General features: G+C 48.2%; 2 protein-coding genes across 6 annotated transcripts; one reads left to right on the forward strand and one right to left on the reverse strand.

Annotated features, from left to right (window-relative positions):
- Positions 1–26: 26 nt before the first annotated feature.
- Positions 27–9,328, reverse strand: EARS2 (glutamyl-tRNA synthetase 2, mitochondrial). Of its 2 annotated transcripts, none has more exons than XM_061600209.1 (9): positions 9,250–9,328; positions 8,044–8,199; positions 6,861–7,050; positions 5,984–6,456; positions 4,835–4,943; positions 3,556–3,709; positions 2,547–2,677; positions 1,197–1,332; positions 27–374 (listed from the first exon to the last, which is right to left on the reverse strand). In XM_061600209.1, the coding sequence occupies exons 2-9, from the start codon at positions 8,057–8,059 to the stop codon at positions 291–293; spliced, it is 1,293 nt and encodes a 430-aa protein (XP_061456193.1). In that variant the 5' UTR covers positions 8,060–8,199; positions 9,250–9,328; the 3' UTR covers positions 27–290. The 2 variants fall into 2 exon arrangements, with proteins under 2 accessions (XP_061456193.1, XP_061456192.1); XM_061600208.1 differs by lacking the exon at positions 9,250–9,328 and adding an exon at positions 8,920–9,138.
- UBFD1 (ubiquitin family domain containing 1) lies at positions 9,156–16,503 on the forward strand. 4 transcript variants are annotated; one of them, XM_061600212.1, is made up of 7 exons: positions 9,156–9,277; positions 10,726–10,989; positions 11,100–11,308; positions 12,154–12,219; positions 12,378–12,483; positions 14,853–14,935; positions 16,126–16,503. In XM_061600212.1, exons 2-7 carry the CDS (start codon positions 10,743–10,745, stop codon positions 16,234–16,236), a joined length of 822 nt encoding a protein of 273 aa, XP_061456196.1. In that variant the 5' UTR covers positions 9,156–9,277; positions 10,726–10,742; the 3' UTR covers positions 16,237–16,503. The 4 variants fall into 4 exon arrangements, with proteins under 4 accessions (XP_061456196.1, XP_061456194.1, XP_061456198.1 ...); XM_061600210.1 differs by lacking the exon at positions 9,156–9,277 and adding an exon at positions 9,774–9,882; XM_061600214.1 differs by lacking the exon at positions 9,156–9,277 and adding an exon at positions 9,965–10,095.
- Positions 16,504–23,543: the final 7,040 nt, after the last annotated feature.

Genomic DNA, 23,543 nt, shown 5'->3' on the forward strand with positions numbered 1-23,543 from the left:
CACATGGGAAACGCTGACAGCAGTACTTAAGATCACGCCAATGTCTCACTTTCTTTATTGATGCCACATCAGACTCAAGAAGAACCAGCAGCCCCTGTTGTGCTACTGCGGCTCCTTCCACCATAAAACCCTGGGAGACTTTTGTTTTACAAAGAGACTTCTCCAGGCAGTTGCTGCTTCCCGTGGGCTGCGCCACAGACCCCGCGAGGCTGTGCAAGCTTCACCACAGTCAAGCCAGGCTCCTCCAAAAGCTGCGTGGGGCATTCACTGTGTCGCTTTCCTCCAGAGGGTTAGCCGCACAGAGCCCTTTGTATCCGCATGCTGGCCTCTCGGGGGCCCAACGAGACCATCATTTCGGCAACGCTGGGTCCTTCCTGAAACAGAGAGGGAGGTTACTGCACAAGGGGAGGGGAGCCGTTGCTTACTGGGAGGGGCACCAAGCAGGGGCTCCGGACCCTTTGCAGAAAAGCCAGAGTCTGGCAGGCGGACATTCCAGCTACCCCTTTGGAACAGATACATTGCTCCCAACAAAAGGGCCGCAGCTCAGTCCTAGGGCATCTCCATGCACGAGGTTCCCTCTTCAATTCCTGGCACCTGCAGGTGTCTTGGGGGGAGGCAACTGCCCCCATCCCTGAATGAACCATTATCCTCCGATGCCCAGCTCTGTTCTTCTGAGTAGGTGGCTAATATTTGTAGAGCCTGGGATGCAAAGCAAAAGCTAAAGGCACTATTCTGCATCCCCAGAGATGCCGGTCTCTGGGGGCTGTTGGTTTTGTTTTTGCTGTTGCTTGACTTGCAGGATTTTACCTGTTCTTCTCAATTAATTGTGGTCAGGGATGGTCGGTGTTACTGATTTCACATGCATTATGTTTTGTAAGCTGTTTTGGACTCATTTCTGGGGATCGGGGAGGAATAGGGTATAAATATTTTAATTCAGCTTTCGCCAACCTGCTCCCTTCTGGATGTTTTGGACTACAACTGCCATCAGCCCCAGCATCATGCTGCCATGCTGGCTGGGCCAGACGCCCAAAATTGCAGTGGTGGCTAGGGCTGATGGGAGTTGTAGTCCAAAACATCTGCTTGGTGAAGGCTGTTTTATTTGAAATAGGTAATACAACTACCCCCAAGGCCCCTTTGCAGAGCCCAGCCAGCTGTTGGTTCCCAGATGATGAGAGGGGTTTGGGGAGGGGATTTACCGGCTGGCCGCTGAGGGCCAAGCGGAGGAGCTTCATCATGCCACTGTACGGGGTCCCGCTGATCTGCTCCTGCAGCCGCCTCAGGTCTTTGCTGAGCTCCTCTGTGGTCAGGGCAGCCACCTGCCGTTCCAGCAGCCTTTAGGAGGAAAAAGGCACCATCCACACAAGTCAGGGAGGAACAGCAAGTAGACAGATCAGCGGCTTCCCCCAAGGAAGCCTTAGGAAACACTCTGCGAGGGGTGGACAACTCCCCACAGAGATTCCTTGGCACCTTTATGGAGCTCCCTTGTCCCATATGATGAAGCCTTGGGCACGAGAAGGGTTTTTGGCTCGGGGGATTCACGCCACTTAAATCTGCCACCAGCTTCGTCCAAGCTTACACCCAGGAAAAATGTGATACAAACTCAGACTATCCCGGCTGCCCAAAGGAGACTCTGGGAACGTCAACTGTAAGTGCTCAGATAGAGAGAAAGAGATCGTTCCCTGTGTGGCCCTCATCACTGCAGTTCTTGGGATCAGGTGGAGAAAGAGGGACTATACCAGTTAAGCCAGTTTATTTTCGTGATGGAGACATATCCTGCCTCTGCCAGCTCAGCAATACTGCAATGTGGGCCAAAGGGGGTTCTTTAGACGTTTCTGTCAACTGCTAACACCCTACAGGCACCACAGAGACATTGCGCAACACCAACAGCAACCTTATTTCTCTGTTTCCCACTTCCAGAAATGTCTGTATTTTTAATTCCAATTTCATGTTCATTTCTGTTTTGGAACATGGAAGAGGAAAGTTTGGTTTGCAGGATATGGGATGTTCCACAGATAACGTGCCATGCAGATGTCGCCACTTTAGAGACGGTTTTTCTACACTGTGGCTCACTTTTCACTCAGTTAAAACTACCACAAAGAGATTTGATCACATTTATTTTGAGGGACAGATTATCCCATTTGTATGAACCCTCATGTGCAATAGTCAGTTGGCGATCTGACTTAATTTGTGTGTATAGTTTATTGTAATTGTTGTAAACCGCTGATATTTATGATATTTTTGATGCAGTAGGCAAATATTTTATAAATAAATGCAGCTATTTGTTTTTTAGGCTGTACACTGCTTAGAGATTTTTGAAATGCTAGGTGGTTTATAAATGCTTTTAATAAGTAAAATAGATTTACTATTTCAGGAAGACCGACAGAAAGCATTTACCCTAGGAGAGAAATTGCTTTCACTCATGTGAGGAGGCCCACAAAGAGAGGCTGACACACTGGAATAATCTCTGGGTGCCTGTACTATTCCAAAGAATAAAAACCAAGGCAAAACTCCTGTCCCAGCGTCAAGGCAAGGGTAAGCCAACTTACCCAAGGACCAGCCTTCCTATCCTGTCTGCCTCGGCTGAAATGGTTTGCAGTTCCTCATGAGGCACAGAGGGCCGGATCCACAAGAAAGCGTATTTAGCCGACACCAAGTCCTTCAGACGGCTTATGTGACCCTGGGGAGGATGGAAAGAAAGTCCTGTTGCTGAAGCCCCCTCCTCTGACACCGCATCTCCCTCCTTTTGGTTTTACTGTCAAACTGAAGCGTTCTGCATGCTGCTGACCCGCCCACATGAACTGCTCGATGCTGCTGTTTAATAAATGATTTGGAAAGGCTATAGCGATAAAAAAAACACTATAGGAAATTTGCTAATAATGGGTTAAAGTCTTTATAGCCATGTCACCCCACAGAAGCCCAGATGTGAGATGGATAGTGCTATGGTTACTCAGTGGTGAAGAAAGGACACTCTGTGCATGCTCAAGTGCATAGCAGTGTAACAGCAGCCCTGCAGCTGGATCAGGCCAAAGGGGGCCCACCTAGTCCAGGGTCCTATTCTCACCGTGGCCAACCAGATGCCCCAAAGGGAAGCCCACAAGGAGGACCTGAGAGCCAGAGCATCCCCCCCTTTGTGATCCCCAGCAAGTGAGATTCAGAAGCATTCCGCCTCCATCAGTGGAAAGAGAACAGAGCCGTCGCCTCCATGAACTTGTCTAACCCTCTTTTAAAGCCATCGAAACTGGTGGCCATCACTGCATCAGAGCAGAGGAGAGAAAGGCAACTTGATCTAGATGGCACACACTCTTGGAATCAGGCAATCCACAGAGACTCCACTTTGTGAGCCACACACACATAAGCACAACTGTTGTTCGGGGCAACTGACTGCCAGCTGGAGGGGACCCAGAGCAGGCCTCCTCCCCAGAAGCAAAGTGCACCCCAGGCACCTGTGCTAACTTGCAGGACATGGAGAACTCCAGCTGGGACACGCAAGTCCCTGCAAAGCGCTCAGCGTGCGCACACAGAGCGCCTTCCCCAGCCATGCCCAGCCTGACTCACTTTTCTCAGCAGCAACACCTGCTGCACATAGCTCTTCTCAAGGACCTCTCTGTCCGCAAGTTGGCCCCCATAGGCTTGCTCTACAGCGGTTTGCAGCTCTGCCACCAGCTCTTCCCGCAGCAGCTCATCCTCAACCCGCCGCATCAGGTGGATCCTGTGTAGAAAAATGAAAATCAAACTCATGAGCATACAATCAACAGAGTTGGCTGCATTCAAGGAGCAAGACTAACAAAGACAGATGTCACAGCCAGCGCAAGCAGGCATCACTCGGAAACTGAGGAGGCACCATATACCCAAAAGGCCGTCTAATCCCATATATACCAAACCAATCGCTGCACCTCCTGTAAATACTATCTCAGCAGGAGGCCCTTTCTGTGCGATGTCAGAATCAGGCCTTTAGCGTCAGAGGTAGTGCCTCTGATGCCTTCTGAGGGCCTACTTTTTTTTAACAAGCCTTGTAAGGAGAGAATTTCATCCCCGTCTGTATCTGCTTCGGATTTGAAATTGCTTTAATTGTTCTTGTATATTAAATTTGTTTTACATATGTTTTATTGTTGATGTTTTAATGTGAAACCACTCCATGATGTTTCGCAAGGAGCAATTATATAAATGAAAGAAATAATACAAGAACAGCCTGCTGGATCAGACCAGTGGCCCAACTAGTCTAGCATCCTGTTTTCAGAGTGGCCAACAGATATCCATAGGAAGGCCACAAGTAGGACCTGAGTGCAAGAGCACCCTCCCCTCCTGCGGTTTCCAGCAACTGATTTTTGGAAGCATGCTGATTCCAACACTGGAGGAACATAACCACTGATAGCCTTATCCTCTATGAATTTGTCTAATCTTTTAAAGCCATCCATGTTGGTGGCCATCGCTGCTTCTTGTGGGAGCCAATGTTCCGCAAGGAGTCTTTATTCCAATGGATCCCCCTTCGCCAGAGCCCCGAGCAGACCGAGGCCCAGTTCAGCAACTGGCACGTACCCCTGCTGAGCTCGGAGAGTGAAGCTGCTTTTCCCTCCTCCGCTCTCCCTGCAGGGAAAGGGAAAGGCACCAGCTCCAAGCGGGTGGGAAATAGACAAGGTTTCAGAAGCCTGAAGAGACTCCAAGCCGGAGAGGGAGGAGGGGACTAGGCTCCAAGGCACCAAACGGTGAGGGGGACCAGAAGGCGATACTGAGCATATGGAGACCCACGGAGAATAAGAAGGGCCTGCAAGTCAACAGCGCACCAGGAAGGGCAAGGAAGTGCACTCTCCCCACCCGCATGCCTTCGTTCCATCACCTGTTGAACTCAGAGAACTTCTCAAGATCCAGCAGGGCAGAGTGCCTTTCAATCCTGCTCACATCAAACTCCTTGATCAGCTCCTTCAATGTCCTCCCCATCCGATTATCTGCAAAAGAGATAAAAGAGCTTGTCCTTCATGGCTGCCCATCTGCCAAGCACCTGACATCATTATAACGTCCTGTGGCATCTTGAAAAGGGCTTGCCTTTGAAGCTCAGCCAGCAGCTTTAATGCACGGATTGCACAGGCGATGCCTCTGAGCACCCTGCAGCTGATCAGCACCGAGAAACCCTGACGTCCCTTTGCAAGCAACTTCAAACCATGCAAAGGGACATAAGAGGAGCCTGATGGATCAGGCCAAAGCGGTCCATCCACTCCAGCATCCTGTACTCACGGTGGCCAACCAGTTGCCCATGGGAAACCTGCAAGCAGGACCCGAGAGCAAGCACACTCCCCTCCTGCGGCTTCCAGCAACCGGTATTTGGAAGCAGGCTGCCTCCACCCACGGAAGCAGAGCATGATCGCCTTCAAAGTGGTGGCAGCCACGCCTCACACCTGAAGTCAAGGGTGGGGCAGGTGTGCGTGGCTTGAGGAAAATGGTCTCACAGGCCAAGCCGGGGCCCTGTTAGGGGATGCTTTAGAAACATAGGAATCTAACATCCCAAGTCACATCCCTCATCTGTTTAGCTCAGTATTGTCTACACTGACTGACAGCAGCTCTCCAGCATTTCAGACAAGGAGTCCTTCCCAGCCTTACCTGCAGGTGCTGCCGGAGACTGAACCTGTGGCCTTCTGCATGCAAAGCAGATATTCTACCACTGAGCTATGGCCCTTTCTGGTCTGAGGCCCCTGCAGTGAGCAAGGGGCTGGACTAGATAACCCATAACTAGGATTCCATGCAGGGCAATGGTGATTTGCACGGGGCAGAAAGGTCCCGGCAGGTCTCAGGCGGCCCGTGGACTACCTACTGAAGGACCAGGCCATATAGAGGCCTCCCTGAACACAAGCTCCTTTGCCTTGGCCAGGCAGGCTCCCCCACTTGCCAGGCCAAATAATTCTAGGAACAGAGTGCAAATGTAAGCCGAGAATTCATAGCGACTGAAGCAGCTGGCTGGGGAGTCATGGGCTGTGTTCTACGGCCTTGTTACCTGCAAACCCAGAGCCGCAGTTTGTGACGCTGTCCAGCAGGACTTCAGGCAAATAGCCATCCTGTGCAAGCCGCTCCACAAAAATGTCCCCTTGCCGCTTGGACAGCTTGCTGCCGTCTCTGTTCAGGAGCAAGGGGAGGTGGCCAAACTGAGGTGGCTCCCAGTCAAAGGCCCTGTAGAGGAGGAGGTGCTTGGAGGTGGAGACGAGCCACTCCATCCCACGCAGGACGTGGCTTATCCCCATGAGATGGTCGTCTACCACATTCGCCAGGTGGTATGTGGGGAATCCATCGCTCTTCAGGATCACTGGATCCCCTTCGATGCTGGCCACCACGTGCCTGTTCCAGCCGTAGATCAGGTCGCAAAAAGGCTCCACACTCTCCTCCAGGCGGAAACGCACCACAGAGTCAGCACCTTGAGACACCTTCTCGGCCACCTGCTTGGGGCTCAGATGGCGGCACCTGTTGTCATACCTTTAGGAGAGAAACGGGGTTAGGAAGCCCCCTGAAAGAGTAGCAGAATGCTTCAACTCTAGCCTAAGCTGCAGGTTCTAATTTATTTCTATCAAACTCTGTGGCAATGTTTAAGCTTTGGAACTCCCTGCCTCTTGACATTAGGGAGGCGCCCTCACTATATTTTTTTAGACACCTGCCGAAAACTTTATTTCGGCAAGCCTACCCAGATAATTCTGAGTTTTAGCAAGAATTGTATATATTTTTAAAAACATTCTTTATGGATTTTTAGCTGCATTTGTCTACAATTTGATTATGTATAGTACTTAGAGGGCTTTGTGATTAAGTAGTTTATAAATCCAAGTAAACTATGTTAGCAGCCACACAGCAAGCAGGCCTGGCCCCAATCCCACACCAATCCTTACCGTGGAGTCTGCTGGCTCTGCAGCGCTTCCTTCTTCAATAGCTCTAGGCGCTGGGAGGTGCAGAAGCAGCGATAAGCAGCCCCCTTCTCAAGAAGCAATTCCACGGCTTCCCAGTATAGGTCAAGCCGCTGAGACTGCTGGTAGGGGGCAGCAGGTCCACCCTGCCGAGGGCTCTCCTCAGGTGGGATGCCTGCAAGAGGAGGCGAGGGGAGTTCTTAAGCAGCGGTTAAGAGCAAAGGACCAAACACGCTAGTCCAACCTCCTGGCAGAAGAGGACCACACACCTTCCCGCCCACATACAGGCTCTGCAAACACAAGGCGAGCTCCAGCGGGTGAAGCATCTCAGCCCCAGTGAGAGAGAATCAAGGCAAACTGTCAAGCAGCCAGGCAAGCTCAACACCCGTGCAAGGCAATTGCAAGCCAATGATTTACATTTATTCATCATCGCCTGATGCTAAAACAAGGCCACAGCCAAAACGGCGCTGCATGCCAGAAGCTAAGTCCTAAAAGAGACAATCCTGAGCAGCAGGAACTTCCATCTCTGCTCTGGCACAGTGAAGTCCCACGTGGCTGCAGCAAACCGCAAGCCAAAACGTAGACTGAACCCAATTTCCGAAGGAGTAAGAATTAATCCTGCTGCTATAGCAACCAAGGCCAAGACACAGATCTTGCTAGTCGAAAAGTCAGGTCAGCTCAAGAACAGTAAGCATTCACTTGGGAAGACAGGAAGCTGCCGTATATTTTGTTTATTTAGTGTATTTGCATGCTCCATCACCAGGTGACCTCAAAGTAGCTTCCGCAGCAAGAACAATACAATATCGTAAAAACAATTCAGAACATACTAATAATAAACTTCAATAGTATTGATAAGCAACACTACAAACTATCACAAAACAGGCTCAAATCTCAAGTCAATCTAGTCTGCAGAAGGTGGAGTTAGGCAGTTGGACCATGTAGCTCTGTATTGTCCACACTGACTGGCAGCAGCTCTCCTGGGTTCCGGGTAGGAGTTATTCCCACCCCTACCTGGAGATACCAGGGACTGAACTTGGGACTTTCTGCATGCAAGGCAGATGCTCTACGACTGACCTCCGGCCTTGCTCTGATGACACTGACTGCTCTGCCCAGACTGTGACACTTCCTGATGCTCTAGCGATGCAGCGAGAGGAGACCGATGCATTACCTGCCCACTCCAGCATATCTTCTATGCCTTCAGCGGCTCCTGGCACCACCCTGCTTTGGTCTGTGTCTTCCAGTCTCAGAATGAAGGTGCCTTGGTGTTTCTTGGCAAAAAGGTAGTTGTACAAGGCAGTCCGCAGGCCACCCAGGTGCAGGAATCCTGTGCAGCACAGGGAAAAGGAGCCAGAGAATACAATGCATTAGGTACAGCTCTGGCATTTGTAGAATTAAAGAAGTGTCCTCTGAACACGCACTCAGCCCAGGGATTTGTTTTCACCACCTGAACTGAGCTCACCAAAAAAACCCACTCCTGCTGCCCATTCCTTCACCTCAGCAGCTTAACTTGGAAGAAATGTAGCTTGCTGTTATCATGAAAAAATTGAGAGCCAGAATCCCTGCTGATCGACTGCAGAAATCTACCAACAGATCCCAATCTACTTTGTATCCACCACTGCTTTAGATGCATCAACTAGCTTTTAGAACACAAGGATGCAAGCTTTCAAGTCATACAGGATTCTTCCGGGGGGGGGGGGAATCCACTAGTTGGTTGATTTGTTTGGTGAGTGTGAACGCTCAGTCAGCTTTAGGGTATTTGTTAGTGCCTAAATCGGTTTTGTTCTTTGCTGCTGTTCCTTCTTTGTGGTAGCCATACTGCCGGCGGTGACATTCGCGGAGGGAACGGGAGGGGGGGTCCCATATTGCAAATTGCTTTTAAAAAATCTGCGCGATGACACAACTCAGGAACCCCTAAATAAGCGAAACTCGGGCTGCTTGTGTCCGGCAGGGACTCGAAGTTGCCCCAGAGTCCTCCGAAACTGGACGAAGAGCTCTGTGTGGCTCCGAAGGTGAGCCGAGCCAAGATGGGCCGCCCTGCGGTTACCTGTGGGGCTGGGTGCGAATCTCACCCTCACCGGGCGCGGCCACAAACTGGGCAGGGACCCTCGCGCTGCGCCCCGCAGGATGCCTCCCGCCGCCGCGCCCAACCCCATCGCGGCCTCGGTGCTCCAGCTCCAGCAGTAGCAGCAGCAACCCACGTGGCCTTCCGCAAAGCCCCGCCCCCCAAGCCTGACGGGCTGTATCCCCGCCGGCCGATCAGCTGCCGGCTGGAGCCAGGGATGGAGCCAAGTTTAAAGGCGCCACGTTCTCCCAGGCTCTGCTCTTGGAACCGGCAGCCGGAACGGGGACCCTCCGGGAGCACCGGCTGACTTACCTGGGAGAAGCCCCAACTAGAATATCAGGTGTGTGTGGAGGGGGAACCTGCAGGTGCTGCTGGACTACAACTCCCATCAGCCCCAGCAAGCCTGGCCAATGGCCACGCATCATGGGAGTTGTAGTTCAGCAGCACCTGGAGGGGCAACGGTTCCCCACGCCCGCTGTTGAGGAAACACACTGAAGGACTTAATAATAATAATGATAATGATAATGATAATGATAATAATATACTTTGGCTATTTTATACTGTTTGTTTATTTCCCAGTCTTCACCATGGCAGGTTACAACAATTTAATTTTAAAAAAAGGTATTTAAGGATTTATAGGCATTTCCACTCCGACTTTCAAGCTTGGGCGACCTACAAAGCGAAAATCTCTCTCAGGCATGCTCAAAGGCCCTTTTTCGGACTACAGAACCCATCAGTCCCAGCGATTTCCGCCCGCGCAGATGGGAGTTGTAGTCCAAAACATCCGCACGGGAGAGGAGGACTGTCGGAAGCAACAAAAAAAAAGCGGAAGGGGCGGGCTACGGCGGCCGGTGGGGGCCAATCGCGGCCGCCCGGCGCTTTTCCCGGCACCCCCCGCGGGCGGGTTGTACACAATCATCATGGCTGCCGCCTCTCCCTCTCCCGGTGCGCGCGAGACCGGGGTCCGCGGGGGGCGGGGGCGGAGGGCTGGGCCGTACATATGGGGGGAGGGAAGGGAATGACCCCCAGGCTTGCCTCCCCCCCAAAAAACAAACACTTTTCTCTCTCAAGGCAGCTGCTGAGCTGGGCTGGGGGTTTCCCACCACCGGCCTCTCCTTGCTCGGCCTCCTTCCTCTGCTCGGGCCTTGAGTCTCGGTGGTGTGTTGGAAAAGCGGCTCCCCCCCCCCCGGGAAGAAAGCTCAGAAGTGCCTTTCCCCACAAGGGGTTGGGGGGCGTGAGGAGGGCAGCTTCCCGTCGTCGTCATCCCCCCAGTCTGGCTGGGCAGGTTTTGCTGGCCTCAGGCCTGAGGAGAGGCCACCTCGGAGTAGGGTCTGCTGAACTCTGGCGGGGCTTCCAGCCGAGTGTTGGGAGTAGCGCTGTAGGGTCTTGGGAGCCATAGGGTGGTGCTCTGCTCATCAGATGGGGGTGGTTGGGGAGGCATTCCTGTGTGAGGCCGGGCACCAGGTAAACAGAAGAACCGCAGGAAGGGAAAGTAAGGCTGTGGGGCTCAGGCCCTGATTGTGGGCTTCCCCTTGGGGCATCTGGTTGGCCATTGGGAGAAGAGGGTGTTGGACTAGATGGGTCCCCCTTGGGCTTATTTATGTTCACATGAGAAAGTAATTCCTGTTGGTTACTACTGAAGGCTTTTGTACTGATTCTGGCGCTGCCAGTGACATGATTCAGTGCTGACTGAGTCTTAATCTGGAGTGGTAACGCATAAGGAATATCTGTGTACAGAGTCCACCTCTGGTCTTGGAGGCTATTCTCATTTGTTTCCCTTCTTCACAGATTCGGATGACACCAGCATGGATGCAGAAGGCCAGGATCCAGCCCTAGGCTGCAGGGATGACTGTGATTCCCCTTCTGCTGAGAAACCTTTGGAGACAGATGATCCACCTGAACCCCAGCCTTCTGTCAGCAACGGTGGAGATTCTGAGATAGAGAAAGAGCTGGTTGAGCTAAAAATTATCTGGAACAAAAATAAGTATGACTTGAAGTTCCCTCTTGATAGCACAGGGGCTGACCTGAAGCAAAAAATCCACTCACTCACAGGTGAGGCTTTCTGTGTTTTATGGAGAGGTAATTCTACTGTCTGAGATTCCCAACACATCTGGAAGAAATTCCTGCGTTAAAGTTTTCCCTGTTGATTCCTCCTTTCCTAGGCCTTCCACCTGCAATGCAAAAGGTCATGTTCAAAGGACTTCTACCAGAGGAGAAAACTTTACGGGAAATCAAAGTGATCAATGGAGCAAAAATAATGGTGGTTGGCTCAACCATCAATGATGTCTTGGCAGTAAACACACCAAAAGATGCTGCTCAGCAGGAAGTGAAGTCAGAAGAGACCAAAAAGGAGCCCCTGTGCAGACAAAAGGTTAGTTGCAGCTGCCGGCCCTATGTGGCTTATTTGGGCTAAAGGTGTACTGGGTCTCCCAGGTAAAATGGGAGAGTTTCTGTTGAAGGAAAGGAACTTGAAGCTCATGTGATGCAATGGCGGGTTAACCTGAAGGCCCTTAATCTTGATTAGACCTGCAGCAACCCTGTTGTATAGATCACTTTTCCAATTGGAAAAGTACATTGCCTCAAGATTTTTTTAATTTGAGCAGAATTCACAATGTAGTGACCGCAACTGAACAATAAATGTTTTGTAGTGTAATTACTGTTCTTTGAGTAGATCTGTTGAATGTGCCCTATATTGACATGAGCCAATATAGCCACTTCTAACAACTGGCCAGTTCTGGGGAGGGTTTTCTGTGAAATATTCTCATGCTTAGCTTTAATTTGCAATGTTGTTTGTGTTCTAGCCTTTACCAAAGCTGCTCTGTGTAGTATTGCATTTTAAACATTTGTTTTCCTACTTATTTGGGCTTTGTTGCCATTGCCTTGACTATTTCTATCTTGTATCTTTAGATGACTGTTTCTAAGGTTATATTCCACAGTTTTTATATAGGTAGAACCAAAACAATTGTGGCAGTTTCTGAATTTAGAAGAATTTGTACTGATAGGCTGAATATATTTTATGCATCTCTTGAATTGCTGCATATTTATGCTTTGGATTGTGTGGCTGAGAGAAGAGATGTAACAAGCAGCCTTCTGACTAAGGAGTGCATCTTTTTGAAAACGTTAAACATTTCAGTTTCGTGCTGGCAAGTGGGTAGGGGGAAATCTTTCTAGGTTGCTCTCTTCTTTCAGCCAGTTCTGATTTCTCCTTTGTTACAGCAACACAGGAAAGTGTTGGATAAAGGAAAACCTGAAGATGTGATGCCTTCTGTCAAGGGTGTCCAGGTGAGTGAGTAGGTAGCATCATTCTCAAGGTCTTTAAGAGCCAGTGGTAGTTTGTGGGCATTTTTCTTCTTATACTAAGCACTGTAGAGGAAGGTAGTTTTTCTAATCTTGTACTGTAAAGCTAACAGAAGATTCCCTTGTTCACCTCAACCTCTTAGGAGCGTCTGCCAACTGTTCCTTTATCGGGCATGTACAACAAGTCAGGTGGAAAAGTGCGGCTCACCTTTAAACTCGAACAAGATCAGCTTTGGATTGGCACAAAAGGTAGGTGCTCAAAAGCTTGTATTACTTGGGATGCCCAGGGGCTTATCTCTGCGGGAGAACTGATGCTTCACAGTTGACCCTTTGCAGGCTGCTGAGGGTTTCTGAGCTTTCACCTTTCTTGTGAATAACTCTGTCCAAGGATGTGATTTAGGAGCAATGAGTAGAAATATGTAGAAATTCATGGGAAGCCTGGAGATCTAAAGCCTGGGTGATTTGAGCATTCTAGAGTGTCTTTGGCTCATCAATGCTTTGGCCTAAGTATCAGCTACTCAGTGTTTGAGTATGAGGGTGTTTCAGTGTTCAGTGCTCTTCCTGTGCCCCTTGTGTCTGTTGTGCAGGGAGTCCTTTTTGTTGTAGGGAGTTGAGCTGCCTATCTGTGTCCAAGAACTGCCCAGGAGAGAGGCTCTTAAAGTGATGGAGCATCTGTTTCAAGTGAGAGAGCTTGAAACCCCACAACACTTTGCTTATTTATTTGTTTATGTACCCTCCCTTCATAAAGTCAGGATCATTCAGACCATGGTATTTCCAATCTCTACGTGTGGATGTGAAAGTTGGACAGTGAAAATAGCGGATAAGAGAAAAATTAACTCATTTGAAATGTGGTGTCGGAGGAGAGCTTTGCGGATACCATGGACTGCGAAAAAGACAAATAATTGGGTGTTAGCACAAATTAAACCAGAACTGTCACTAGAAGCTAAAATGATGAAAGTGAGGTTATCATACTTTGGACACATAATGAGAAGACATAATTCATTAGAAAAGATAATAATGCTGGGTAAAACAGAAGGGAGTAGAAAAACAGGAAGGCCAAACAAGAGGTAGATTAATTCCACAAAGGAAGCCACAGACCTGACCTTACAAGATCTGAACAGGGTGGTTCATGACAGATGCTCTTGGAGGTCACTGATTCATAGGGTCGCCATAAGTAGTAGTCGACTTGGAGGCACATAACAACAACAACAACTTCATAAAGTATCAGGGCGGTGTGCAGCAATATCAAAACCATGAAAAGCAGCACTTACAGACCAGAGGCTCTGAGAAAAAAGTTTTGTTGAGCTGGCTGGCTGCTTGCCTTACAGGGTTCAACTCTGGATAGCATTTTAGTGGCTGTGCAAGTCGTACTTCCTGTTCATTCCCAGTTCCAGGCTTTCTTTACATGCAGAACTGGATTGAGCAGTATAGGGATGACCTGAGGAGTTGGAAGGACTAAAGAGCCTGTGGAAAATGAGAGCATTTCTGAGTTTCATTTACCAAGGCTTATACAGTAGTAGCCTATCTTTGCTATATTCTGGTTTCAAATGATCAAAGTTTGTGTCAGAAAAAAAATGATTTATCAAATGGATAGGAAGCAGGATTTGCGCGGTGGGCTATGTTGAGTCAGAGGGAGAAAGTGTGAAGGTGCCACCACACAGACCTTTTCTTTCAATATGGTCAACAGTATTGCTGGTTCTGTTTTTTTTCGCCTTTGAAAGATGGGCCCCGTTAGTAGTGTGTTACGATGTTCATGACCTTCACCTGAAGTCATGGACCCAGTTAAGCTATTTTATGGTTTTAGTGGGAGTGCTAAGCACATACTTAATTTTCTCATAATCAAGGCAATGGGTATAAGTTGCTTGATTTTTGGCTAAGTAACAACTACTCTTGTGTATATATTTTATTTTTCATTATGATTTATACTGAATAATGCTCTAATGCAGTGATGGTCAATTTCTGTACCTGGAGTCTGAGCAGCAGCCAGAACCCCTTCGGCCATCATTCGCCTTCACAGCAGTTTAGAGTCGGGCCCTACAACCTAAGGCACCTGGTAGTCCGCATTTCCTCTGCAAAGCAAATAGCTCTACCATTGGGAAAAGAGGGGTGGGGCATCCAAGGGCCTCAGCATCCTTTAGGGTGATCCTTCCATTTTGCACATCTGGTGCCAGGGAAAGTAGTGACAGGTGACACAGGCTGAACAGATTCACCTTAAAACAGAGGCTTGAAAGTTCATCCATAGCAAAGCAAAAACAGTCAGTTTCACCTTAAAATATGCCTTTGTTAAAAGGAGTTTTGTTCCTGGTGGATTCCTTAACTGAGGTATTATTGTATTAAGAATTAAGCTGTCAATTAAGGTTACTAATTTCTTCTGTCTCAGTGGTAGAAAGTTCTTTTCTTTTTTAAAATCCATCTTGTGAGTTGTGTGGGGCAGAAAGAGCATTGGGAGCAGATCTGCCGTGGAAGGGGAAAGGTTATTGGGGTCAGGTAATGAGTTAGGGCTGGTGCAGTTTTGAGAGAACCTTTCCCTTCTTGTGTTTTCTGCTGGCAAGGAGAAGAGCAGAGGAAAGTGTGAAGTGTCAGTCTGCCCTAATTTGACATGTTTTATTTTAATGCAGAGAGAACAGAAAAGTTGCCCATGGGCTCCATCAAGAACGTGGTGAGTGAACCTATCGAAGGACATGAGGATTATCACATGATGGTAAGGAACTTTCCTCTGCAGCTGCTGCAGTTGGCACCTGCAAATGTTGGAATCAAGGCTACATTCCCATGAACAAAGGCAGTCAGTAAAAGGGGCTTCCAGAGGGTAGCCTTCCTTCCTTCCATACCCTTTACACAGCTCTCTCCATAGGCAGGAGTGTATCCCCTGCTTTTCACCCTACAAGGAGGAGACTCAGCGGTCAGTGGAATACTGTGACGGGACCCCCCATTCCCACTTCTTCTACAGAAGCAGCAGCCCTCCTCCCTTCCGTGGGCAGAAGCACATGTAGGCCCCGTCCTTCTGCTTGTGAAACAGTGACATCAACAGCTTAGGTTGTGTCCAACTTACTCAGTGTAAACCCATTGAAATGAATGGATCCAGGTTTGCCCTGTCCATTCATGTCGGTGGGTCTATTCAGAGTCGAACTAAGTGGATACAGGCCTCTGGTTTGCTCACCTCTTTAAAGCAAAGTCTCATTGCTGCGCCTCCTCTTTCCCCTTTTCTTGAATTCTTCTCACAAAGAGACCTGAAGTAGCTCTTGAGTATGTGCCAGGGCTGGAGAGCATCTGTGGCCCCCCAGATGTTGCTGAACGACTACTGCATCCATCAGCCCCAGCCAGCATGCCCAGTGGTCATGGGTGACGATGATGGTGGGAGTTTGTAGTTCAGTTCAGGGGCAGCAGCAGATTGTGGTATGCGCTAGCACTGGAGGATGTGATTGGAGCAGAACACCCAAGGGGGAGAAAGGAGTGTGAGCCCAAGGCTCATTCTTCTAGCACCAAACCGTGGTTCAGCTTGTATATCTGAACTGTTCCGAAGCCCGGGCAGAGGTGGCATGGTGAGTAACAGCCAAGAGTGTGAGCAAGGACATCTCTGGCTGAGAGTTCCCCTCTGCTGTGAATTGACCAGGTGGCCCGAGGGTAGCCATTATTCTGTTGGCCTCAACTGCCTTGTCTGTAATATGGAGATGTTGATGACAATGGCAATGGCCTGGATCACTGGGCTGATGTAAGGATTTCCAAGATAATGCCTGTGAAATGCTTTGAAAACTCTGAAATGCTGTGTAAATGTAGAATTGCTGCCCCAATGAACCTGCTGAATCTGAGTTGGTCCCAGTGTTGAATGAGCTGGCTGTAGTTTGAGGGCTTTTTCTTATCCTAAGCCTCCTGTTCTTCTCCTGCATCTTCCAGGCCTTCCAGCTTGGTCCTACTGAAGCCTCTTACTACTGGGTCTATTGGGTACCTACTCAATACGTTGATGCGATCAAGGACACAGTGCTGGGGAAGTGGCAGTATTTTTGAAGGCACGCTCACCTCTGGCACTGGAGACTGACATGAACCTAAGGACACTGCTAGGGAGAGGCCTGCACAGGGGTCGTCCTGGAACTTCTTAATCAACACGATCTCAAAGAGGCCTGGGAGGACGCCAGAGGTGGGGATCTCTCGCCATTAGTTTATTTTTAATTTTAAAAAGTGCAGCAGCCGCAGCAGCCCTTGTTCTGCAGCCAGCTTCAACCATATTTAAAAAAAAGCAAATATGATGGAAATCAATAAATCTTAATTCACAAACCACTGTGTGTAATACACTTTAAGTATGCCAGGCGTAAGGTCTTCTGGTTTTTCGATTCTGCAAGGAAAAAGCTGACACACCGCTGAGGATTTTCTACCTGATTTGGACAAGAGACACATATTTTCATAATTCTTCATTAATAAGCATTATGGTTTATTTGAGGTATGTGCTTGTGACTGGGAGCTTGAGAAGTAAGTTTCTCTCTCCTTTTTAATATTGAAAGAAAACTTTTAAATAGTATGCAAAACCTGGGGTTTCAGAAGCCATATCTTCTTCCTGGTCCTTAAGTTTCCTGCTAGCAAGATGGGACAGTTTTTACTCTTAACCCAAAGACACTTGACTCTTTTTTAAAATAGTAGCAGTAAATCTTTAGTGAAGCTTTTCATGTCTGTCGCTGAAAGGAAGGAGGCTTAATAACAGGAGATTTGCAGCCAAGTTGGCCTGTTGCTTACTCCGTTCTGTGTTCTGCTATTTTCTCTCTTCCTCCTTTCTCCATTATTAGGGGGATCTAGACTGCCTTAAGAAGCATCTGTGGGCTATCTGTCATTACCCAGCATCACTTTGCAGCTAGCTTGTGGGTTTGGTGTCTGGTGTTTTGCCTAGAAGATACTCTGCATATAGACCTCATCCCAGCATTTAGGGGGCCTCGGAATGCATATGCAGTTGCACACCCAGCACCATTCTAGTTTCTCTGCTGTCCCCTGAGAACTGCAGAATTACCCACGTGCTGAGAGAGAGGTCAGTCCTTCCCTGTGTTCAGAGAAGAGGCAAGACAGGCCTGCATGAGCATTTGTGGCCCCGTGTGTTTCAGATCCTGGCTGCTGTCTGTAGCAAAAGAGGGCATCCTTCATTCCCTTTAACATGAGTTAGTTGCTTTGTCTAATGTTTTTTACTCATCCCTTGAAAACATGAAATGGAGGTTGAAATTGAATGAAGTGGCAGCTGGTTTCTTTCTGTTCATTTAAGCCAGCCCTCTTCTCCATTCTGACCTGTGGTGGTTGAGGAAGACATGGGTTTGCTTAGAGTGCCATATGTTCTGTGCGCTGTTTCCACCCTGTTCAGCTGAGCAAATGCCTGGCCATCACTCTGCTCTTTGGCCCACTGGGTGGAAGTGACCTTAAGTATTCTTCTACAGGGAGTACCCTCTTCTCCAAACAAGTGTTCTTTGAGTCTTTGCCTACTTACAACATAAGGCCATCCTTAGTCAATGATCTTGACGTCTAATTTAAAATCATGAATTGTATTGATACTAGTAGAAACTGAGCCAGAGTGACTATCATTCCAAATTTGTTAATTCAGGAAAAGCACGCTGTTGCTGCTGTTTTGTCTTTTAAGAACAGCTCAGGTGAATTGCATCCAGAGACCTTCCTTGTTGAGCTGAGTTGGGCATTTTACTTTCTGCTGAGCTGTTGTATCAATGTTGTGTGCCCTGCTAGGAGCAAATTTAAAGAACCCTTTAGGAGTCAGTTTGACTTCGATGCCATCTAGTTTTTTGCAAGTGATCGATCTGGTTCTGGTGGGTGGGGTGGAGGGGTTGTTTGCCAGGAAAAAAAGAAGCATTTGGAGGAATTGAAATATATGCAATATTTTCTTATCAAACCTGAACTTGCTTTACTAATTTAAGACACAATTTCTTATGTGTAACTTAGCACTGACTGACAGATGAAATTATGCTTTGTGGTGTATTTATGACAATTAAAAGTATTAATATCTTAATTTTATCCAAGCATACCCAGAATTACAAATGATCTGCGAGTTGCTTGATCTGAGGCTGCAATTCTATTCAGCCTCACCTGACTTGCTGCTTTCTGAGTATGCAAGCATAGGATTGCACTGCAAGTATATCTTAGTTTTTGCCAGTTAGAAAAATAAGAGGGAGGAGCAAAATATATCTAAGTTTTTTACTTCTATCAGCCTGGTAATAAACAATGGGAAGTTTTAGTGTTTGTTCAGAGAAACCATATGGAGATCTAAGCATTCATGAAACTTATATTTTTAGAGAAAAGGCTCAGAAAACAAACATTAAACGATTAAGGAGCGGCCATAAACCTGGATATTCAGTCGAACTATATTTTTGTCCTCCCCTCTTCCACTGAGGAGCCTAAAATCCTTTCTTTTATTTTAAATGACCCTGTGAGGTAGATCAGACTGAAAAAATGATGAATAGCTCAAGTTCAGCAAGTTATCTCTGTGGTCCAGCAATTCAATCCTATGCATACTCAGAAGTCAGTCCCTTGTGCTGAATCAGACTTGTTCCCAGGTTGGTGTGGATTGGGTTACAGCCTAAATAGATAGGCTGCTATCTTATGCACATGTAACTGAAGTCTCTTGCTAGGCTTATGTGGGACTTGATTCTAAATATATATGTTTAGGAGTAGGCTGCAAGTGTCCATAATATCTACAGAAAATTAGCTATCCAGAGCCCAATTGTTTGGTTGGTGACATGTGCCTTCTCAGCCTGTAATATACCCCTGAAAACACTAGCATAACTCATCATATCAGCTTTCCCCAGCCTGGTGCCCTCCAAGTGTTTTGGACTACAACTGCCATCAGCCGCAGCCAGCATGACTTGGTAGTTTAGAAGATGGAGGACTCTGAGGCAAATAGGAGCCAAGAGAGGCTGAGTCTATGTTGTACAAGGGCTCTATGTTTGGGCGGACTCCTAGTTTGCCAGCATCAAGTCACAAGAATGACACTTGTTTACTAATCCAGTCCAATGCAGTTGCAAGGCTGTCACTATGGTCACTATTGGGTCTAGGGCACCCTTTCCCACCCTTTGGGCCCTCAGATGTCACTGAACTACAGCTCCCATCAGCCCCAGCCAGCATGGCCAATGGTCAGGAATTATGGGAACTGTAGTCCAGCAGCAACTGGGGACCCAAAGAGTGGGTCGGGCTGGTCTAGGGAGTTTTGCGGCAGTGAATTGGCCGTAACAATATCTTAAAATGTTACTTTCTATAGTGTTTTATTCATCATCCCAATAGAGAAAATATTGCATAAAGGTTTTTTCAGTCCTTCCTCAAATGCCCAGTTTCTCCAGTAATTGTTATACATCTCTATTAGTAACAAATAACTCCTGCTGGTAACTAGTAAATACCTATGGAATAAGGTTTGGCTCAATATTAGCATTAGGAACATGGAAACTGCTTTATACAAAGTCAGATAGTTGGTCCATGTGGTTCAGCGTTATCTACACGGACCAGCAGCCGCTTTCCAGGATTCCAGGCAGAAATCTGTTTCTGCCCCTACCTGGAGGTGCTGAGGATTGAACTGGGGACCTTGTGCATGCAAGACAGTTGCCCTTCCAATTGCTTTCCTTCCCCCCTTTGTGTTTGCTCCACCCAGGCTCCTTTCAAGGAGGGCCGCCTCTTCACCACGCCTCATGGCATTTTACTTCTTAGCCTCGCAGGTCCATTCAGGGGCCGCTCACTTCAGGCTCATTGTGACCTTCCTGTGTTGCACAAGGAGGCTGAACCAGCCTCGCTCTGAGCCTTCCTTGTGCCTGACGCATCTGTGTCCTGGAATAGAATGGATGTGAGGACCATCTCCGTAGAACAGAGCTCTCTAATGTAGGTGTCATCTGCCTCCTGAAAACATGTGTTCCTGTGTGCCCCATTGACCTTACCAGATGCGTTGTCCACACAAATAATTGCAAATGGTGCTAGGGTCCTCTGCGTTGGTGCTTTGGGGATGGGGGAGAGGCTGTAAGGAGATGTCCTTTACTTCTGTGTCGTTGGAAGCTGTGAATTGCAGTTTCATGTGAGAACCCTCCCCCCCACCACCAAGGAGGACTATATTGAGTGACATTTGGTGGGGGGGAGATCTCACTTCCCAGTGTTCTCCTTTGCTGTGCTTTCTAGAGAGGAAACGGCCCCTTTGCTATCTGAGGGCTCAGTGGGAGTTTTATTCCTCCTTTAAGCACTTAACGAGATTTAGTGGTTGCATTCTACTTCCAGTGTCAGAGGCAGTAAATGCCTCTGAATGCCATTCGCTGGGGATCACAAGCAGAGAGAGCTGGAGTTGCACTCAGGTCCTGCTTGCAACCCCCCCCCCATTGGGGCATCTAGATGAGCCCTCTTTGGCCTGATTTCTGGCAGCAAGTCTGTTCTCACATTGTTACAGATTCTTACACTGAAGGAACTGAATAACTGAAGTGACAACTTGCAGTGAGTTTGATGTGTACGACACCAAACTGTTTGGCTGTTAACCAGAGGAGGCCCCCTCCAGTTCCTTCTCGGAGTGCTTCACCCCACAATCAGAAGGAGTGCAGTTTCTCTCTAGAAGGCAGAGCAGGAAACCTGGAGTAGTCTCGCACAATGTGACCCTCGGAGGCAGGGAGAAAGGTTAGGAACAAACCAAGGGCAGGTAAAGGGCACGGGAGTGTTGACAGTGGCTTGCCTGCTTCACGTGTGCAAGTGCAGTTGCAGGTGCCCTGGTGAGTGTTCCTAAAGGTAGGCCTCTGGAAGTGGGCCTGTGCTTGGAGCATGACTCTAAAAAGGCAGGTTGAGTCTTCTGATTCTACAGCAGTGAGATCAGGTAGACCGGTTTCCCCCCAATATGAAAGTGGAGTTGGCTGAAGTCTTTCCCAAAAACATCAACTGAGAAGAGATGATGTTAGCAATTCCCCTTGTCTGAGGGAAGGCGCTGTCCGTTTCCAAATGCTTCCTATTTGTTACAGCAGACGGCACCGTTTGTCAGTCTGTAGGTGCAGAGAACATGGCTGGTGTCATCTCTTCTGCAAGATGATGTGCTGATGCTTAGGGTTGCCTTTCAGCCTCTGTACTGTATGTGAAGGACATGACTGCATTATTGGGCAGGACTACATTACCTGGGCCTAGGATGGGAAAACAATTTTTAGGTTCCAGCATCAGTTGTCTTCTCTCTTTCTTTAGGAGCCAGCAACAAATTCTTAGTCTGCAATTGTCCTCAAAGGTCAGTAATATTTCAAAAACTCCTCTTTGCCACCAGCTAACTCTTGAGGGCTCAGGGGTTTGCTCAGCTGAAGTCTAGAGATCCATCTCAACTAGTAACACATGCATTGCTGTTTCATTTGAGCTATGGCCTCATTGAACTTAGTCCCAGAACCTGTTTTTAGTTCCAAGACAAAATCTTTGGGAGCTGGGAAGTAGAAAAGTATAAATTATTGCCTCTGAGTATAAGCAGAGTGCCTTTCCCTTAACTTAGCAAGCTCCTCTTCTCCTCCCCATAACACACCTGGGGTTGTATCCCACATTAGGCATACTCAGAGTAGACTCATTAATTTCAGTGGGTCTTCTCCGAGTGTGGTTAATACTGGATACATCCCCTGGAGCTCTTGGGCAGGATTTCCTAGTGAGAGAGGTGAAGCTTCAGGTAGGATTTTTATTCTGTTCTTGAGAATTTGAACTATAACTCCAGCCTCCTTTCAGTTTCTATAAGATATTCTTTCTCTGCTCCTTGAAGACAGATCTTTGAAAAGGTCTGCCTGTCAGCTCCAGTTCTGAGGAAGTAGCATCATCCTGCTTCATGTACTGACCTTATTTAAGAAGTGGCTTTTCAAACTAGCTGCCTGCTCAGAGAATCGTGGCACCACTGTTCAGCTGCCTCCTTTTCAGGCTGCCTGGGTACCCTCTAGGGCCACTTCACTGTACTCATTTCTATAGCGACGTGACCAGCCCCTGCAGCATTGTGGGGACCTCTGTTGCGCTTAGGTGAGAGGTGACTGTTAAACAGAGTTAATCAACAAAAAACCTTCCACAGGTGGTGGAGACACTCAGTGGCTGATGTCAAACAAGCTCATTCCTCCTTGAGTGGCCCACATCTGTTAGTGTTTGGGGCTGCTGCTTTTCATTCTAATGCCTGGGGTTGTCGTTCTCTTGTTGTTTATAACTCTGGATAGTAGTGAAAACATACCTGGCTACCAGGATGCTGAGCGCCTGTGCCGCTGTGTTTTCCTAATGCAGCTTTCCCCAGCTGGGCATCCTTCAGGCGTCTTTGACTACAACTCCCATCAAGCCCAAGCAACATAGCCAGACTACAACTGCCCCTCTACCCTGGCACAATACAGTTGAGCTGGCCTGATGGGAGTTGTAGTTGAATTATCTGGAGGGTGCCAGGTTGGGAAAGGCTGGATGCTTTTTCTGGGCAGGGCAGCCTTCCCCAACCTTGTCCTCCTTGATGCTTTGGACTGCAACTCCCATCAGCCCCAGCATCATACAACCATGCTGGCCGGGGCTGATTGGGGTTGTAGTCCAAAACATCTGGGAAGCTCCAGGTGGAGGGAGGATGTCTAATCTCACAGCTCATTGTTATTGTGCCTCACCTTGGGAGAGGGACCCAAATTTCCTCCAATGTGTTAATATTAATTGGGGTTCTGTGCAAGACTGTAGTTTTCACATTGAAGCAGAAGGTTCTGCTGGCTGCTGTCAATAGAACTGGCCACCAATGCTGGTGTTTTGCTCTGTTTTTCCACTTACTGCCCTGCTCCCTAAAGATATAGTTGTTTGCCTCTGCTTCTTCCAAACTGAAATACTTTCTGCGTGATGGTGTCTTTCTCTAGCTTGTCGGCATCCCATCTTAAAAGCCTCCCTGATACAGGGTTTACATAGAGGGTATGTTGAGATCAAGCTTGTTGAACAACATCTGCTTGTGTGCACCCTCTTAAAGTATCCTTTCCTGCAAAAGAGGTGCCTTTTTCCCTAGGGGGAGGTGACATCCCAAGGCTTGTCATTAGGTTGCTGTTTTGGAGTCCTTCGTAGGGCAAAATGGCAGCAGGCACAAAGTGGGGGGAGGTCCTCCTGACCATTTTTTTGAAAAGGAAAACATCACCTTGGAGGCCCCCACCAGGAGCAGAAGAATGGTGAGGAAGGGGACTTATCTCCTCTCCCTTTTCATGGCCACCAACTGTTCACTCTGAGGCAGATGCTCACTTTGATTTTTTTAAAAAAACTGTCAGGAAAAAAATGCATGCAGTTGTGGATGTCTAGCCCAGTCTTACACAACCTGGTGCTTCCAGATGCTTTGAACTACAACTCCCATCAGCCCTAGCCAGCATGGGAGG

The sequence above is a fragment of the Rhineura floridana genome, chromosome 17, assembly GCF_030035675.1.
Source record: "Rhineura floridana isolate rRhiFlo1 chromosome 17, rRhiFlo1.hap2, whole genome shotgun sequence".
Lineage (NCBI taxonomy): Eukaryota > Metazoa > Chordata > Lepidosauria > Squamata > Rhineuridae > Rhineura > Rhineura floridana.

Excerpts from the sequence above, each read along its gene's own strand:
- UBFD1 (XM_061600211.1), top strand. The coding sequence starts at position 10,357 with ATGGGGGTGGTTGGGGAGGCATTCCTGTGTGAGGCCGGGCACCAGGTA. Across the intron at positions 12,220-12,377 it reads CTTCTGTCAAGGGTGTCCAG|GAGCGTCTGCCAACTGTTCC; the intron begins GTGAGTGAGTAG and ends TCAACCTCTTAG. Across the intron at positions 12,484-14,852 it reads GCTTTGGATTGGCACAAAAG|AGAGAACAGAAAAGTTGCCC; the intron begins GTAGGTGCTCAA and ends ATTTTAATGCAG.
- EARS2 (XM_061600208.1), bottom strand. The coding sequence starts at position 9,028 with ATGGGGTTGGGCGCGGCGGCGGGAGGCATCCTGCGGGGCGCAGCGCGA. Across the intron at positions 8,200-8,919 it reads ATTCGCACCCAGCCCCACAG|GATTCCTGCACCTGGGTGGC; the intron begins GTAACCGCAGGG and ends TGTGCTGCACAG. Across the intron at positions 4,944-5,983 it reads CTGCGGCTCTGGGTTTGCAG|ATAATCGGATGGGGAGGACA; the intron begins GTAACAAGGCCG and ends TCTCTTTTGCAG.